Source organism: Diaporthe amygdali (genome assembly GCF_026229845.1).
Source record: "Diaporthe amygdali strain CAA958 chromosome Unknown NODE_8_length_1307975_cov_65_857355, whole genome shotgun sequence".
Classification (NCBI taxonomy): domain Eukaryota; kingdom Fungi; phylum Ascomycota; class Sordariomycetes; order Diaporthales; family Diaporthaceae; genus Diaporthe; species Diaporthe amygdali.
In genome coordinates this window covers 1,005,902-1,021,243 of record NW_026517028.1, presented here as the reverse complement: position 1 = coordinate 1,021,243, position 15,342 = coordinate 1,005,902, and the positions used below count along the sequence as shown (strand labels likewise).

Genomic DNA, 15,342 nt, shown 5'->3' with positions numbered 1-15,342 from the left:
GGACGGTTAGGACGGCGTTGGTAATGGGCATATTTGGCCAAGGTATTTTCGTTGTTGGGGCCCATTCGTATAGTGTGCACCAATTCACTTTTTCGGTCACTTAATTGCGTGTAAACGGTGCTATTCCTATCCATCCTATATCCAGTGCGGGACAGCTAGTCCAATTCTAAAGCCCGCGGCACTGCTTCCCAAACCAGCGTCCTGAACTCCTTACTACACGTATGCCGAAAAGAACGCTAGTCCACCCGTATACAAACCGGGCCAACAATAAATATACATTACCATCTATGTTTACCACCCATCCCCCCATCCGTCCTCATCGTCATCTGTTTGTTTCGGCTTCAGATCAATCTTCTTGGCCGGCGCCGGCTTCGCGGCAGGTTTGGATATTGGTTTCTTGCTTGTCGCTGACTTGCCGTTCGCCGGGCTTGCTTTGTTGAGCCCCTTTGGCAACGGCTTGCTGCTACCCTTGGACTTCTGTTGTGCGGCTAGCCACCCGGCAAAGTCCGGCTCCGCATCCTCGCCGAATGGTTGTGCGCTCCCGCTGCCACTGCTGCTGATATTTCTTGTTGATTCTTTCTTTGCTGCAGGAAAGGTGGCCGATGAGGCCATGGAATCATTTGCAGCTGTTGATCCATCTGCGAGATTATCGTCGTCGTCCATGTCGCCCATGTCGCCCCAAGCATCTCCTTCGTCCTCTGCCGTCTCGACATCTGCAAAGAAGGACTCAGCGCCGGAGTTGCTCGCCGGAGCTTTTGCGATGGTCGACGAGGCAGGTTGCGGCGACTTCATAGCCTGCCGGTGTAATGTTGACGCTGACGAGGTGGTTCCTAGCACAGGACGCTTCACCTCTGCGACTGGGGTTGAGCCGTTTGACGCAGATGGCTCAATTTCACCCGCAGCTGTGGATATCTTGTTGGTGAATGATGAAATAGCCCAACCAGCCCATGAAGCTGCGGCAGACTCCGTTGGTTGCGGAGTACCCATGCGCGGTGCTCCTGCGTGCTCACCAGTCTGTTGAGGGGGAAGAACGGTGTCAGGCATGTTTTCAGCGGCCTTCTTTATCTTCTGCACGTAAATATCCATGGTCTTCGTTGCCTGGTCCCGAACGATCTTCTCCTTGTCAATCAGAGAAGGGCAGATGGCAGGGAGAATTTTCAGCGCGATGTCTTCGTCAGAGAAACAGTCTCCTGTGACAGCAAGTGCCATAAGTGCGGCATTCCTTCCGTGAACAAAAGGGTCTCTGAGAGAGCGCGTGAATGCTGCAATCAAGACCTTGCTCCTCGATGAAGTTCCCAAGTTTTTAGCAATCTTCCCCAAGCAAATAGTCGTATTTGTGCGAATACCAGGCTGCTCGTCATTCGCAGTCTTGGCAAGACACTTCAGCAGCTCCCCATTTATAGTGCGATCAGAGAGCTTGCCGATGATGGTGAGAACAGACTTTAATGTTTGTTCTCTGACAACTGGTGCTAAATCCGAAAACCCTGATACCAGGTTCGGAAATATTTTGTCGTTTACTATCTTTTGCGATAGTCTATCGATCATCAGAGGCAGATTGTCCAGCAAGCATACTCGAATGGCTCTGTCCGGGTTTTGAAAGAGCCGTATTATTACAGGCGTTACTCTCGAGTCGAAGTCGTCACTTGAAAGTTTCGTCGCAATTTTCATTACGAGGCTGAAGGCTTTTGGCCCTCCGCCGCCAAATTCGACTGATTTGAGCAGTTCAGGCAGGACTTTCATTTTGAAGAAGTCTTCGGGAAAGTCGTCTGTAAGTTGGTCGAGATCACTGTAACTCTGTCAATATAAAGCACGCTTAAAGATAAAGAATTGAAATGACGCACTTGAGGAATGCTTCTCGCTCTTCGGCAGATTTGACGCCCAGGTTGTCGACTCCGTCAGTTAACTTGATGAGCGCTGTGTCGAAGAATGCACCGCGACGAAGGCCCTGTTCGATGAAATGGCCGATGCTGAGTCTAGCTTTCGGGTTGTTGTTGACAAGCCGCTTGTAGCTCGCATGCATGCTGGGAGGTATGTTCTTGGTTTGGCCAGCCTGACTCCCGCCGGAATAGTCACCATTGAATGCCTCAAAAATCAATGTGCCCAAATTGAAAGAATCAACGGCGGAATGAGGAGCCTTTTTAATGGCATCCCAGCCGGATTGTAGCTCTGGAGGCGCATACCTCGCCGAATCGGGTACCATGCTTCCATAAGTCTATCGTGGTAACGGTCAGTATTGGTGGCATGAGAGATAATTCCTCGAGAGCACGCACATATATGATGGCATCATCGCCTTTAACATTGCTCAAGACCTCGAAGCCTCCGACTTTCCACTCTCCGCTTTCTGAGGTGTATATGGACCCGACTCTCAGGTTTCCGTGGATCGAAGAGGCTTCATCGTTGATGAATTTGAGCGTCCGCTGGGAAGTTGTCAGCTGATGGGCCTGTGGATCCACGGCGAAAAATGTCTTGCCATACCGCTACGCTATATATGCCCCATTTCATGGTCTCGGGGCTGAGGCTCTTCCGTTTGACGTGCCAGCGCAAAGGAACCAAGCGCTCTGTCGCAATGTAGATGTACGTGTCGGTCTAACAGCCGGTCGATCAGTCGCGAGTGTCTACCGATAGGCGGTATGGAGATGTACCTCGACTGTATCCAAAACCTTGATCACACCGGGGTGCCGCAAGGTGCGGAGCTTCTTCAGCGCATTCTTCGCAAGCGGTAGTCGGGACCTGTTTGCGGTGATGTCGAAGGAGAAAATGCTGCAGTTTGATCCGTCCTCCTGTAGTACTTGTCAGGCGCTTGTTCAGCTCGTGCCTAGATAGTCTACCTTGTGTGCGTACACGTTTCGTGCCATTGTGCAGGGTCCATATGGACTGGTCGACATCGACGATGTCGCCGAACGAGTAGGGGAAGGCAGGGCCCTTGGCAATTGCAGATGCGACGGCGGACTTTAGGAAATCCATGGTGGCAAGGCACCCTGCTTGGACAGGTGTGCTGGCTGGCTACCCATAGAAGAAGGATGCGTGAGAGAAAGGCAAGTTCGCAGAGGTAGGGATGTAAAGATATTCTGGAAGCAGAGGACACAATAGCAACTTGGATAGCAGATGTGTGTCTCTTTGGGGTCCTTACGTTCCTCCAAGCTCAGGGTTGAGGACAAGGTCGCGCCCATTTACGGCCAGCAATTGGCGCGACGGGCTCGAAGCGCTAGACCCAATGGGGGCAGGGCCTGGGCGGTGGTGAGGGGCAGAAGGCTAGTCAAGGTGATCAATGCCCGCGGGTCCACCTGGCTCTTCTCTCGCGCGCGCGCAGGGCTGACAATTTAATAGGCAAGCATTGGCTTTCTCAAACATTCACGTCTTCTCTCTTCACTCCAGGTCTGCCCTCCCCTTCCTCGCGGATGCGACATCGGTTGCCAGACCCGAATTAACTCAGGTTGAGACCTCAAAGCAAGCAGCTGTGCTGGAGGCTTCTCAGGCGGCCGTGTCCACGTTTGTGTGAGTTGGACTCGATGATACCAGCCATCGAGGCGTCTTGAGTATATTCGCACTTGATCCGTACAGATCTCCTTACCCTGCCTCCCCGGCTCTGGGCTCTGGGATTTATACTAGTCCTGCTGTATCAAACCCAGGTTGATTCGACAGACTCGCTCGCTTCCTGACTCGAGTCACGGCTGCTCACCCTCAATTATCTCACACAAACCTGCAACTTTGCATACATACATACAACCAACATACTAGTCTATCCATCCCATCACATTCCATCCTTCTACCTTTCCCACTCATACAAACACACAAACACGCACACTCACACGGTATGTACTGAGCATCTCCTAAAGTCTAATGCACTTTGTTATTCCCCACCTGTTTTTTGGAGTCCCTGCGGGCCTTGTCAATGATGCGCAATGGTAAAAGGTCGGACTGCAATGCTCTTCTGGTTTCGTCGGTTGCTTCAGCCCTACCCGTTTTTTAAATCCTGTCCCTCACGTTGTCCTCGTGCTCCCAGTGCATTTTTCTGCCTGTCTGCAAGAGGTCATCGTCATCCTGCAGAGCCCCAGATACCCGCTTTGCTGGTGTCAGGTTGGATGTACATCAACACACTCTCTACCGCTTATCGGAGCCCAGCCTTCCACTGCTTCCATGAGGCCGGGCCAAAGGCTGCGCGTAAACAATCTGCCCGCCACCACACTACACTCTACTCCTTCACCCACCTCACTTCCTTTGACTCGGGCAACTCCACGAAACCGTCGCCGCACGCAGGGTGACGACTACTTCAAGACTGAAAAGATCTGAGACGCCTGCCTGCCTGGACTGGCATCTCAACCCTGTTCAATCTCAACCCATGGATTCTTTCGCTAATTGAGGTCATGGCTAGCCGTCGCGTCCATCCCGACCCGACCTCAGGGTCCCGATGCCCGATCTGCGGCGGTCCTGAGCAGGTCGACAAGACTACTGTTCGATGCATCGAATGCAGGCGACACTATCATTTTGCGTGTCTTCGTCCATTTCCGCAGGATCCTTCATGGTGAGTTGCCACCCCGGAGCCCTTCTTGTGAGCAAGTACACGCATTTGGCTTGGCCTTGTGCCTGTGTGGTTTGGCGCCAAAACATACCCCTCATCACACATCTCGATCACTACCTCGCTCTAGTCATGTGCTTCCAAACCAGCGATCATTACACAATGCTCCTGCCATGAGAGGGAGACAGAAAATCGCATATCATTTCTTATCCCCCTGGTCAAGTCTCAGCTACGGCGGGCAGCATCACTAAACAGTGCGCCAGTGCGTCAGGGGGGGAAAAGGCCATGCCTGACCGCCCTATTATCTGAATGGGATGGGCATGGACTCATCTGTTCAGCCCCTCGTTTCTACTTTGCAATCTATCGATAGTTGCACCTGCCTACTTGACTCCGCAGCATCATTCCTACCACAATCCTAGCAAACGACCCAGTAGATCGACTGGGAACGAAAAGCTAATGAACCTCCCACAGCTTCACCTGTGCGCGTTGTCTCCATAGGAACAATGGGATTCAGGCAAGGCGTCCCTCAGAAGCCCAGAGTAGAACACCGTCTTTCCCACCTAACAGATCGACCGCAACTATGTTCGGTTTTCCCAGCAATCCGTTCTTGCCGACGGCTGAAGACAGCCCACCGGTGACAAGATCAAGGTGCACTGCTCCGGGCTGCCAAGAATTCGTTCCAAATGGCTACCCAGCATGTCCCTTTCACATGCGTCCTGTCTCCCCCAAAGTGTCCAAAAGCATCGAGAAGCAGCATTGGCCAAGTCTATCGCAAATAGTTGGGCGCCTCCCAGAACCAAATTTGCACAATCGGAAGCAATTGGACGCGAAGGTCACCGCGAGGAAGTCCATTGCATCTAAGCCAGCCTTCCTGCTTACTGCTTCGAAAACGAACGGCATAAGAACCAATGGTAGCAGCCAGTCTGCAGCCAGTCGAGTAACTGCCAACGGCTCTCATATCTCACCAAAGTCATCTCTTCTGCGACAGATACGTCCAGAGCCTCCAAAGTCGCCAGAGACCCCTTCAAGGAAGAGACAGCGCATATCCTCACCAGGAAATGACGAGTCTAGTCCAAGAGTCTCGCAGCGGAATTTTGATTTACCATCAAGAGATCGGAGTCCTTCGTACGGCAATCTACCTGCGCGGAACTTCGGCTCGCCCTTGCCAAATGGCAGCACCGGTTTCCTGTACTCAGACAGGGACAAAGGGAAGATAGCAGGGCATGCTCCTCGATTCGATGCGAACCAGAATCAAAGCCAACTTAATGGTATTGGCTTCAATTTCGAACCTACTATAAACCCACTTAGAAACGGCAGTAGCAACGATACGCGAAAAGCTTCATTTGGGGGCTCGCACGCGGAGCCGACTATCCTGAGCCATACTGACTGGCGCTCTCCAAGCGCACGCAACAGCATAGCCCCTGAGAGACAGGGCCGCGGACCCGCCCCCGTCAAGGCGAAGAAGAGCCAAAAGATCTCCAAATCTGCCTATGGAGGGCTGAAGTCGGTCATACGAACTCCGCCGCTCGAGAAGCAGCGGCAGCGCCTGACGGAGGTCCATGACATTTCGGCTTTAGACAGATTCATTTATGGACAGGAGGGGTCTTCTCAGCCACCTCCAGGAGTTGCGGCGCCAGTGGAGCAGGAGCCAGGGAAGCGAGAATACGTCTTCTACGGACATATAGACCCGCGGACACACTGGACGCGGCCTCACTCAGATGCATGGTATGAGAGGAAGGATGAGGAGATCAAAGCTCGCGGAGGACGCAAAGCCAATCTTGGAAAAGCAGCGCAACGAATGAGAGAGCAGAGACTGAAGGAGAGTCCCGATGAATGGGAAGAGAGCTTGCCAGAACGCGTCCGCAACGATGAGGCTTGGCTCAGCGCGATGCGATATCATCACAGCCGAAACTACGGTGCCCGGCCTAATGAAACCCCCCAGGCCAGTGAACAACCATCGCCTGTCAGAAAGAAGAGGCCGTATAGGAGACGAAACCAGGGTACGGCACAAGTGGTGCCAGAACCGTCTGGCGCGGCAGCCCGCACGAACTCGGAAATTCCCAATGTTGCGCCGGGAGTGCAGCCTGTGGCAGGCTTGAATGGCAACCACAGGTTGTTGAAGAGGTATACAGAACCTTCCATATGAGATGAGCTCGACTGCAATTGCTACAAACATTCGGGGTGAGGATGTTTGTTTCCTTTCAAGGAACATGATGTACATTAATCTGGCGCTAGGCTGTGGTGGGGTGAACATTATAGTTGTGCATGAGGGGAAGCTCATTTACGATGACCTCGGGCTGTTCCTCTTGACCTCAAGGCTGTCGTGACCACCATAAAGATGGCAAACGATAGCGCGATCTAAAGAAGAAATCCCTGCCATTTGCACGACGCAGAGCTTGAAAAGGGAGGATTGTGGTTGCGTGGGCTGAAAGAGCAGCAATCAAATTCGCGCAGCTTTGGAAGGCTGGAAGGCTGCAATTGAATTAATGAGAGCGGGCCCAGCCGATGTCTCTCAAAGGCGCAAGCTCGGTCTCCTCCAGCATAGCATTCAATCAGAACATACACAATGAAGCAGAAATTAGTCTAGCATATTATAGACTAATCGAGATTTCTCAAAGCAGATTCTGCTGGTGAGGCTGGCTGCCTACTCATATACACGCGCATGTACCACTCCTAACCCTGTTCCTGCGGGCTGGCTAATAGGTGCGAGGAGGCACAGAGCGCGACTATCTAAGTCGCGAGGCTGTTAAGCCAGGCGGACAAACCATCACAGGAAACAAACAGTGGTGTCTCGATTTCTACACCTGCTCACATCGGGACCAGGATATCCCACCATCACTCGGCCCTTTGGAATGCTTTCGTCCGAATATTGTACTTTTACCGCTGAATAATACCTTTCGTGGCTCATGGTCAGGCCTGGCGTGAGGCTCTAGATCTTAAAACAATCTGTGTACACGGCGCGATCTACCATGAAGAATTGTCCACAAACAAATGCCTGGCAAATAGCACATCTGCACCCAATATCTGCGATGAATACGAAATTTACAATCGATGTTTTTGTCAGGGACCTATGCCATCGATGTCACAGTGGCAAGCCGTTTATTTCAATCACACAAACAATGTCGCAGCGAGACGTCACCAATTCAAATCGCTTGGATCGCGTTCCGACAGGCAGGCCTCAAAACCACTAGAATCTTTTTCCATTGTTAAAAGCCAGCAACGCCCAAGCTGTCAGATACATGCGCCATTTCATATACACATTTCGATGTTTCGCAAAGCACACAAGCCTTCCCTGGTATCCTGACCGAATCTCTTTTGGTACGCTTTTTGTTTCTCACCACCCCATCCAAAGAGGCTTACTCAGATTCCCTTTGAGAGGAGGTTCAAAGCACTTCCCGCCAGTATGAAGCCCGCCTGGTCCTTGCTGACCGCGTGCCTGACGGGGACCAGGAACTCCTCGCCGCTGTCCCTCTTCGTCACCTTGAGCTGCACGTCGCCGCGGCCCTGGTTCTGCAGCATCTCGTACAGCCCCACCGTCGCGACCTCGTCGCACGCGTCGATCCTGTCGTAGTCCGCCTCGTTCTCGAACGTCAGCGGCACGACGCCCTGCTTCTTCAGGTTCGTCTCGTGGATGCGCGCGAAGCTCTTGCAGACGATTATCCTGGCGCCCAGGTACCTCGGCTGCAGGGCCGCGTGTTCTCTTGCGGACCCTTCGCCGTAGTTGTGCTCTGCGACGACGAGCCACTCTCGCTTCTCCTCCTTCCACTTCTTCATAAGGTCTGGAATGGTGTGCTTGCTGCCGTCGAAATCGTACGCCGCGTTCACTTCGTCAGTGGCCGCGTTCACGGCTGTGTTGAGGGTGTTGGTGGAGATGTTGGGCAGGTGGCCCTTGTACTTGAGCCACGGGCCTGCTGCAGAGATGGTGTCGGTCGTGCATTTCCCCTTGACCTTGACGAGGACCTGCAGACCGGTGAGGTCGTGGTTAGGGAATGGCTCGAACGGGTCGAGAAGGGCAAGACGCTCTGAGGTGGGAGAGATGGCGACTGGGACGTTCGGGTCCGGCGCTTGTGACGCAACCTTGAATGTCTCGTTGCCGAACTCAAAGGGCGTTTTGGGGTCTTCCATTCCCTTTGGTGCTGGGAAGCGGAAATCCTTGCCGTCTGGCGTCTTCAGCGTATCTGTCATGGGGTTGAAGGTGGTAGAGCCGGCAAACGCCATTGCAGTGACTATTTCAGGGGAGGCGAGGAAGTTCATGGTGTCGAGATTGCCGTCATTGCGGCCTCGGAAGTTCCGGTTGTAGGACGTAAATATCGCGTTTGGCGTGCCCTTCTCAACACCGTCACGTCGCTTCCATTGTCCAATGCAAGGCCCGCATGCATTTGACAGTACGATACCGCCCGCGCCCGTAAAGGATTCCAAAACGCCGTCGCGCTCTAGAGTTGCTCGAATCTGCTCACTACCGGGCGTAACGTAGAAATCTGTCGCAGGCTTCAGCCCAGCTTCCTCGGCAGCCTTGACTATGCTCTCCACCCTGGTCATGTCCTCATACGAGCTGTTTGTGCAGCTGCCAATGAGACCTGCGGAGACCTTTTCAGGCCACTGCTCCTCTTGCACTGTCTTCTTGAATTGGGACAGAGGCGTTGACAGGTCTGGTGTGTGCGGTCCATTGATGTGCGGCTCCAGCTCCGAAAGGTTGATCTCAATAAGCTGGTCGTATTCCGCACCCTCGTCGGCCTTGAATTTGAAGTACGCGTCTTCCGAGTTGCCGACCCCAGGGAAGCTCTGGAAGATCTTTGCCGCACTGGCCAAATCACCTCTCCTGGTGGCTTCGAGATACCTCGCGGAAGCCTCTGTAAAGGGGAATACCGAAGTTGTTGCGCCGACCTCAGCACTAGAACATGTTAATAACCTAGACACGACTCAGAGTAACGGTGAACCTTGTACTCACCCCATATTAGTCACTGTAGCCATTCCAGTTAAGCTGAGGGTCTCGACTCCGGGACCAAAATATTCCACAATGAAACCAGTTCCACCACGGACGGTCAACTTGCCAGCCAGATGCAGAATAATGTCCTTGGGAGAGACCCATTCGTTGAGTTTGCCCGTCAGGCGTACGCCCAGGATCTTGGGGGCCTTGAGCTCCCAAGGTGCTCCAACAAGGGCCTCGACGGCATCGGCACCGCCAACACCGATAGCAATGGTACAGAGACCACCGGCATTGGGAGTGTGGCTGTCAGTGCCCAGCATCATCAGTCCCGGTCGAGCATAGTTCTCCAGCACAGTCTGGTGTATGATACCGGCTCCAGGTGGCCAGAAATCGATTCCAAACTTCTTTCCCGCAGACTCGAGGAAGTCAAAAACCTCTTGGTTTGCGCTTAGGCCGGCAGACAGGTCCTTGTCGGCGCCCTTCTCGCCAACAATCAAGTGGTCGCAGTGAATGCTCGCAGGGATCGCGGTCTGGGGGAGGTTGCACGCCATGAACTGCAGCAGAGCCATCTGTGCGGAAGCGTCCTGCATGTTCACCCGGTCGGGCTTGAGCGGCAGGTTCGCTTTCCCTCGGATGTCACGGCCATTGTTGGTGTTGGTCATTAGGTTCTCTTCGACATTGTTGAGATGGCTGTAGAGGATCTTCTCAGCCAGCGTGAGCCTCTGTGAGCCCAGCACTCGCCTGACTTCGGCATATTTAGTGTAGAGCGTCTCGTACGCAGGAGGCAGGGCAGGACCAGTCGAAAGAAGGCGGCGAGTCGGCGTGTAAGTTGGGGCGCAACGGAGTTGTTGTCGTTGGAGGACGCCCTGTCAAGAATTGTCAGTCTCGGGCTGCTATTCAGGGTCTCGTGGGCATGGCTTACCCTCGCCAACGCTCCTGAGCGTCTGGCGACTTCAATTGACCTCATTGTGACCGGGAATACATGTGGTTGTGTCGAGAATGACTCTTCTGCGTTTTCTCAAGAGGAAAAAAATTGGCCCCAAAAAATGGCGAGCGAACCCTGGGGCCGCCGAGTGCGGAGCCGGTTCCCGTCTGCACCCCAGATACCCGAGCAGGGGTTTTGACCAATCACTAGCACATCTATAGTCAGCATCTGGCCTACCCTTGCGAAGAATCCGTCTTGCGTCAGAATTGAGAAAGCACTCGCGGTGAGTTTGAGACTTTTACTTCTTTTCAGTCGACTGAAAGACTTGTAGAGCAGTTGCTTGGTGGAATCTCTGGCGGTTCTCGGTGCTCAGCACTAAAGTGGCTTCGAGCGAGAGCTGGGATATTAACCATCACAATGTGGAGGGGCGCCAACTGGTAATGATTAACTAGGCGGTTGAGCGGCAACTAGATCCAGGGCTCCAGGCATATTCATAGTTAACAGCCCACGCATTCTCCGTGACTTTTCATGCTAGAGAGGGGAACCATTCTGTAGTGCATCAATAGGCGCAATACATTCAAGTTGAGCATCAATGTATTCTGACAGCGCTGCTTACCTACCGAGGTCGTTAGGGCTCAGCTCCCTAGCTTTGCAAGCATCGCAAGATCTCAACATAGAACTCAGTACTTAAGCACAGTTTGTAAAGTGATACATATCAGTGAGCCTAAGCTCGGGTGTCCGCTTCGCAGCCACAGTATCTCTTTTCATTTCAGAATTAATAAGTTAAAGAAAAATGGAGAGCTGGCGAATAGCCAGCTGTAGAATAACCTTTTATGAAATAGCCTCTCTTAGGATAACCTTCCTTGGGATAACCTCTTGTATGGTGCTTTTCGGTTGTATGACCTTCTATACAGGGAAGTTAGCAAGTCACAGGGGTTCCCGCAATGATGTGTCGTGAATTCTGAGAACGTGGCGGTGTTGTTCCAATAGTGTATGTGATGCCCCTCATCTGCGTGGATTATGGTAGCAATTAGACCTCGGAGCCTGGTTTGCTGTCAAAGCCGGCTGGCAACTTACCTTTCTTGATATCAAGACAAATACTTTGCAGTCTACCATGTAGTATGAACTCAATGGGACCAACTCAGTTAGGAACATCGTCCTACATTCAAAGGACGTTGTGAGTGATGAGGGGCGAAGCTATTTAGGTTCCGATTTACTTTCTGCGGATGCTTGACCTGCCAAGATTTTTTATTTTCCGCATCAACACGGCTTCTGCGACACAACAATTTTCCTCCATCGGGTCATGTTATTTATTATGTCCATCTTATTGTGAATGCCTAGGTCCGCTGAAACATAAAAAGTCGTCTCGTATCATCCGGAACTGGAAGACAAATACGTTGAAGGAAAGTTGGGTATAGTCTCTGCCGCACCCCCCCCCCCAACAAAAAAGAGAAAACACTCCAAAACGCTTAGTGGCCCATAGAACAGTACTGTACTTCAGTCTGCCATGAGGGATCATGCAACCTTATGAAGCTTCAACCATTCAAGTTTCTGAATATTTTACAACCGTGATTTTATTCTTATGGATATTTATGTTGACTTCTCAATGGACGGTGCATGATCCATCAATAGCTGCAAGTATCTCTGTCTCAGTCCCGCGCATCGGTTGAATGCACTCAGGGGCTGATCAAATGGCTCCGAAACTGTGTTCGTGCCTTAATAAGCCCGCTGGTCTGACTGAGCATAGCTATGTGATGAATGCATCCTAGGGGCATCTTCGGCCTTGGCATGCTGGTGCGAAGATGCATTTTCTTAATATAATTTTGTGGCAAGCCGGTATTTATACAGCTTCCCGGGAGCTGTGAATAGAATGGCGGCAAGCAAATCATCAAACTCAGCAAGTGGCAATCGGTTCATGATGAGCATCGTGGCATTGAGCTTGAAAGCTATCTCCCTAACACCTGGAAAGAAAACAGACAAAGTTGTTCATAATCATCTGTTGCGGTCGGAATAGAGGCCGGAAAATTCGCCCCACCCACTCATAGGAAACCTTGTCCTTTCTTCTGGAGACAATCCTGAGAACGGAAGAATATCACGCGGCCTTGCTCGAGCCCAGAGCCAATCGAAGCTACCACAAAGTCAACCATTAGGGGGAAAAGTGTTTAGTCAGTCAACGCCATTCCTGCTTATCCTCAAACACAAAAACAAAGAAAAAAGAAATAATCCCTCTCTCAACCTGATCAACGACCATGAAAGCAGACGTTTCAACAAGGCGGAAGGGAATGGATGCGCATGCCAACATTCGCTCAGGCAAAGTTCGGCGCAGTGTAGATTAACGACGTCAGAACCATCGCACCGACAGTGGCGCCACCAAGGGCAGCGTACCCCATCCTCTCAGCAATTTTCCTCATCTTTGTTGGCCTTGCCGCAGTGGGTTCCTGCTCTGGTGTGGCGTGGAACGAGAGTTTCGACAAGTCGGTCTCGATCTCTGGCTCCGCGATGGAAGGGGTTCTAGGCGCGAGCTCATGGGTGGCAGGCGATTGCTCATGCCACAATAGTTCCTGGTCAGTCGCCTCCGAAATGTCGACAGCCCTGCGTTTGCGCTTGTTGATATACCCACTTGCCTCCTTTGTGCGTTCGGTAATGACAGGTGCATCCTGAGGATTCGAAGACCCCGACGCCTTGTCTGGTCGAATCTGGGCCAACTGCTTCATTTGGAACAATTCCTCGGCAGAAGCTGCTGTCCATCCAAGATCGACGGCTTCCGGAGATTTGAGGTTCACCTCGAAAGTCTCCTCGAGAGGTGCGTTCAAGAAGGCCTCACCGGAATTCAGTAAAGCGTGGCCGTAGGGACTCCTCAAATCTTCTGATCCTCGGCTGCCTTGACTCTCCTCGGGTCCCTTAGAAATATGTGATACGGAAGCAAGATAAGCTGCAGGCTGTGGGCTTGCTGTTGGGAAAGCATCCTTGAATGGTGCAGAATCAGATGGCTTTCCAACCTCTGTGGATGAAGATGCAGGGCAAGGGCATAGATTCTCGGTCAGAGGACGGAATGTGCTCTCCTCAATAGCCGTCTTTGAGGATGCTTCTACAACCGAGTTAGGTTCCGTAGCGAGTAACGCGCTAGAACGAGCCATGCTGATTTTGTTTTCTTCCCGGGCTTCGAAGACATCAGCTTTTTCGCTCTTGCGTCCCGAGCTCTCCACCGTGACGCCACAATCGTCCTCGGACCCGTGGTGACGACGGCTGACCGGCAGAACGGCATCCGACGGGCTTGGGTGACGCGGCGCTTGCTGCATTACTGGGGCGAGTTGATAACCAAACGGCGTCTCCGGGATGTACGGCAAAGAGAAGACCGCTGTGGAGATTGATGGTAGGACGGGATGACCTGAAGGACCTGGGTGCGACAGATGAATTGGATGTGATGGCACAAACTGGCCTTGATTGTTGGCTGGTTCCGAGCAAGAATCGAAGTCAACATCGATGGGATCAACTTCATCCATCTCCTCGGACTCCGAGTCATATAGGAAGACGCCTTGCTCATCTTCGGAATTATGGTCTGATTGAGGTGGCTCTTCCGCATGTTCACTATATGAATCCGTGGACACACTATTCCAGGATGGCGAGCGAGGTATCTTTTTCATCGGTGGACCAGGGCTGTCAAGATCGATAGAGTCCATGAGACTGGCCGGTGCAGTGCTTCCTTGCTCATCATCCGTCAAGCTTATTGACTCGTCATCGTCCTGATATCCCATTGTCAGGTCCGCGACATCCGCAGTGAAGTGATCATCATCGCTTGAGGTAATGGAGATGCAGTCATGTAGAGGAGCATCGGACTCGGACTCAGAATCAATTTCGATGACACCATCAACTTGGCGCACCTCTGGATGATCTTCGTCCATCTCTTCCCGCCAAGGATTAATCTCCTGCTCAGAAATGTAGGTAGGGATTTTCTGAGGTGCGTTATCATCCAAAGGCTCATTCTCGTCAGTCGAGCAGTCGTCCGGAACGGTGAAGACTCGGCTTGGGGAGTGATCCGCTTGCCCACTACAACGCAACATTAGCAATTTTCTTGCTTGGATTTATATAGCGAGGAGGACTCACGCATTTTGGAATTCCATGCCAACTGTCACGATAGCAGGCTGGAAGGTCTTCTGGTTTCGGTAGACCGGCACGCCAAAGGTGACCTTATCACCGGCAACAAGAGGCCGGCCATCCTCGGACTCGAGTGGTTCGTTGTTGAGATATGTCCCATGCATAGAGCCTGCGTCACGAATTCTGATGACCTGGGACTGGTTAGCTACTTGGCAGGCAACCTCTCCAGGAATATGTTACCAACATGAGCGGGAATGTCTGCTATGATTTCGGCGTGGTCTCGACTCATGACGGGGGAGTCGAAGTATCCGTTGTTGAGCATTGGGGTCAGGCCCAAGGAAGAACGATTGCTTGAGCGTCCGATCTTCAGTACTGGTCGAGACTGGGTGAGGACGACTCGGCGCTCTGGGTGCGTCACACTTGAGGGGGTTCTGGTTGACAGAATGATGAGGACTGTCCACATTGCAACATTTAGAACGTGTCTCTAGAGAATACAGCCCGACATAGGCTTTGTTGCCAAAGGACGATGCAGTGGGTGACAGCGGGAAGGGGTAGAAAGAGGAAACAAAGATGTTGGACTTACCAGATTCCTCGTCCCCGACGTTCACGGCCATTGTATGTGGGATTATGTAGTAAAGTTGCGGTGATGAGTGAGGTGCAAGGAAGAAGGCAATGGTAATGGCCCGAAGGATAGTCTAACAAGGCTCCGGTGAAGTTGTTTGTCGGGTCTAACACAAGCGGTTTGTCAGGCTAGATAAGGAGGCCCGAGGTTGGCGAGGTCATGGACTCGAAGACTTGGAGACGGTCACCTCCAAAAAGAGCAGTAGCGGAGGTGACACTCGACTGCAGTGATGGAGAAGAGAGACGATGACGAGCTAG

General features: G+C 52.3%; 4 protein-coding genes across 4 annotated transcripts; 1 reads left to right on the top strand and 3 right to left on the bottom strand.

Annotated features, from left to right (window-relative positions):
- Positions 1-291: 291 nt before the first annotated feature.
- J7T55_013553 (uncharacterized protein) lies at positions 292-2,964 on the bottom strand (the record flags this gene model as incomplete). The annotated part of the gene is made up of 7 exons (XM_053141359.1): positions 292-1,440; positions 1,624-1,786; positions 1,842-2,212; positions 2,271-2,417; positions 2,476-2,586; positions 2,643-2,780; positions 2,842-2,964. The coding sequence occupies 7 exons, from the start codon at positions 2,962-2,964 to the stop codon at positions 292-294; spliced, it is 2,202 nt and encodes a 733-aa protein (XP_052995893.1).
- Positions 2,965-5,096: 2,132 nt separating this feature from the next.
- J7T55_013552 (uncharacterized protein) lies at positions 5,097-6,662 on the top strand (the record flags this gene model as incomplete). Its single annotated transcript, XM_053141357.1, has 1 exon — positions 5,097-6,662. The coding sequence occupies one exon, from the start codon at positions 5,097-5,099 to the stop codon at positions 6,660-6,662; it is 1,566 nt and encodes a 521-aa protein (XP_052995892.1).
- A 1,214-nt stretch (positions 6,663-7,876) lies between these two features.
- Positions 7,877-10,410, bottom strand: J7T55_013551 (conitate hydratase; the record flags this gene model as incomplete). Its single annotated transcript, XM_053141356.1, has 3 exons — positions 7,877-9,407; positions 9,465-10,309; positions 10,366-10,410. 3 exons carry the CDS (start codon positions 10,408-10,410, stop codon positions 7,877-7,879), a joined length of 2,421 nt encoding a protein of 806 aa, XP_052995891.1.
- A 2,264-nt stretch (positions 10,411-12,674) lies between these two features.
- J7T55_013550 (uncharacterized protein) lies at positions 12,675-15,077 on the bottom strand (the record flags this gene model as incomplete). The annotated part of the gene is made up of 4 exons (XM_053141355.1): positions 12,675-14,415; positions 14,473-14,654; positions 14,708-14,868; positions 15,047-15,077. The coding sequence occupies 4 exons, from the start codon at positions 15,075-15,077 to the stop codon at positions 12,675-12,677; spliced, it is 2,115 nt and encodes a 704-aa protein (XP_052995890.1).
- Between the last annotated feature and the right edge of the window lie 265 nt (positions 15,078-15,342).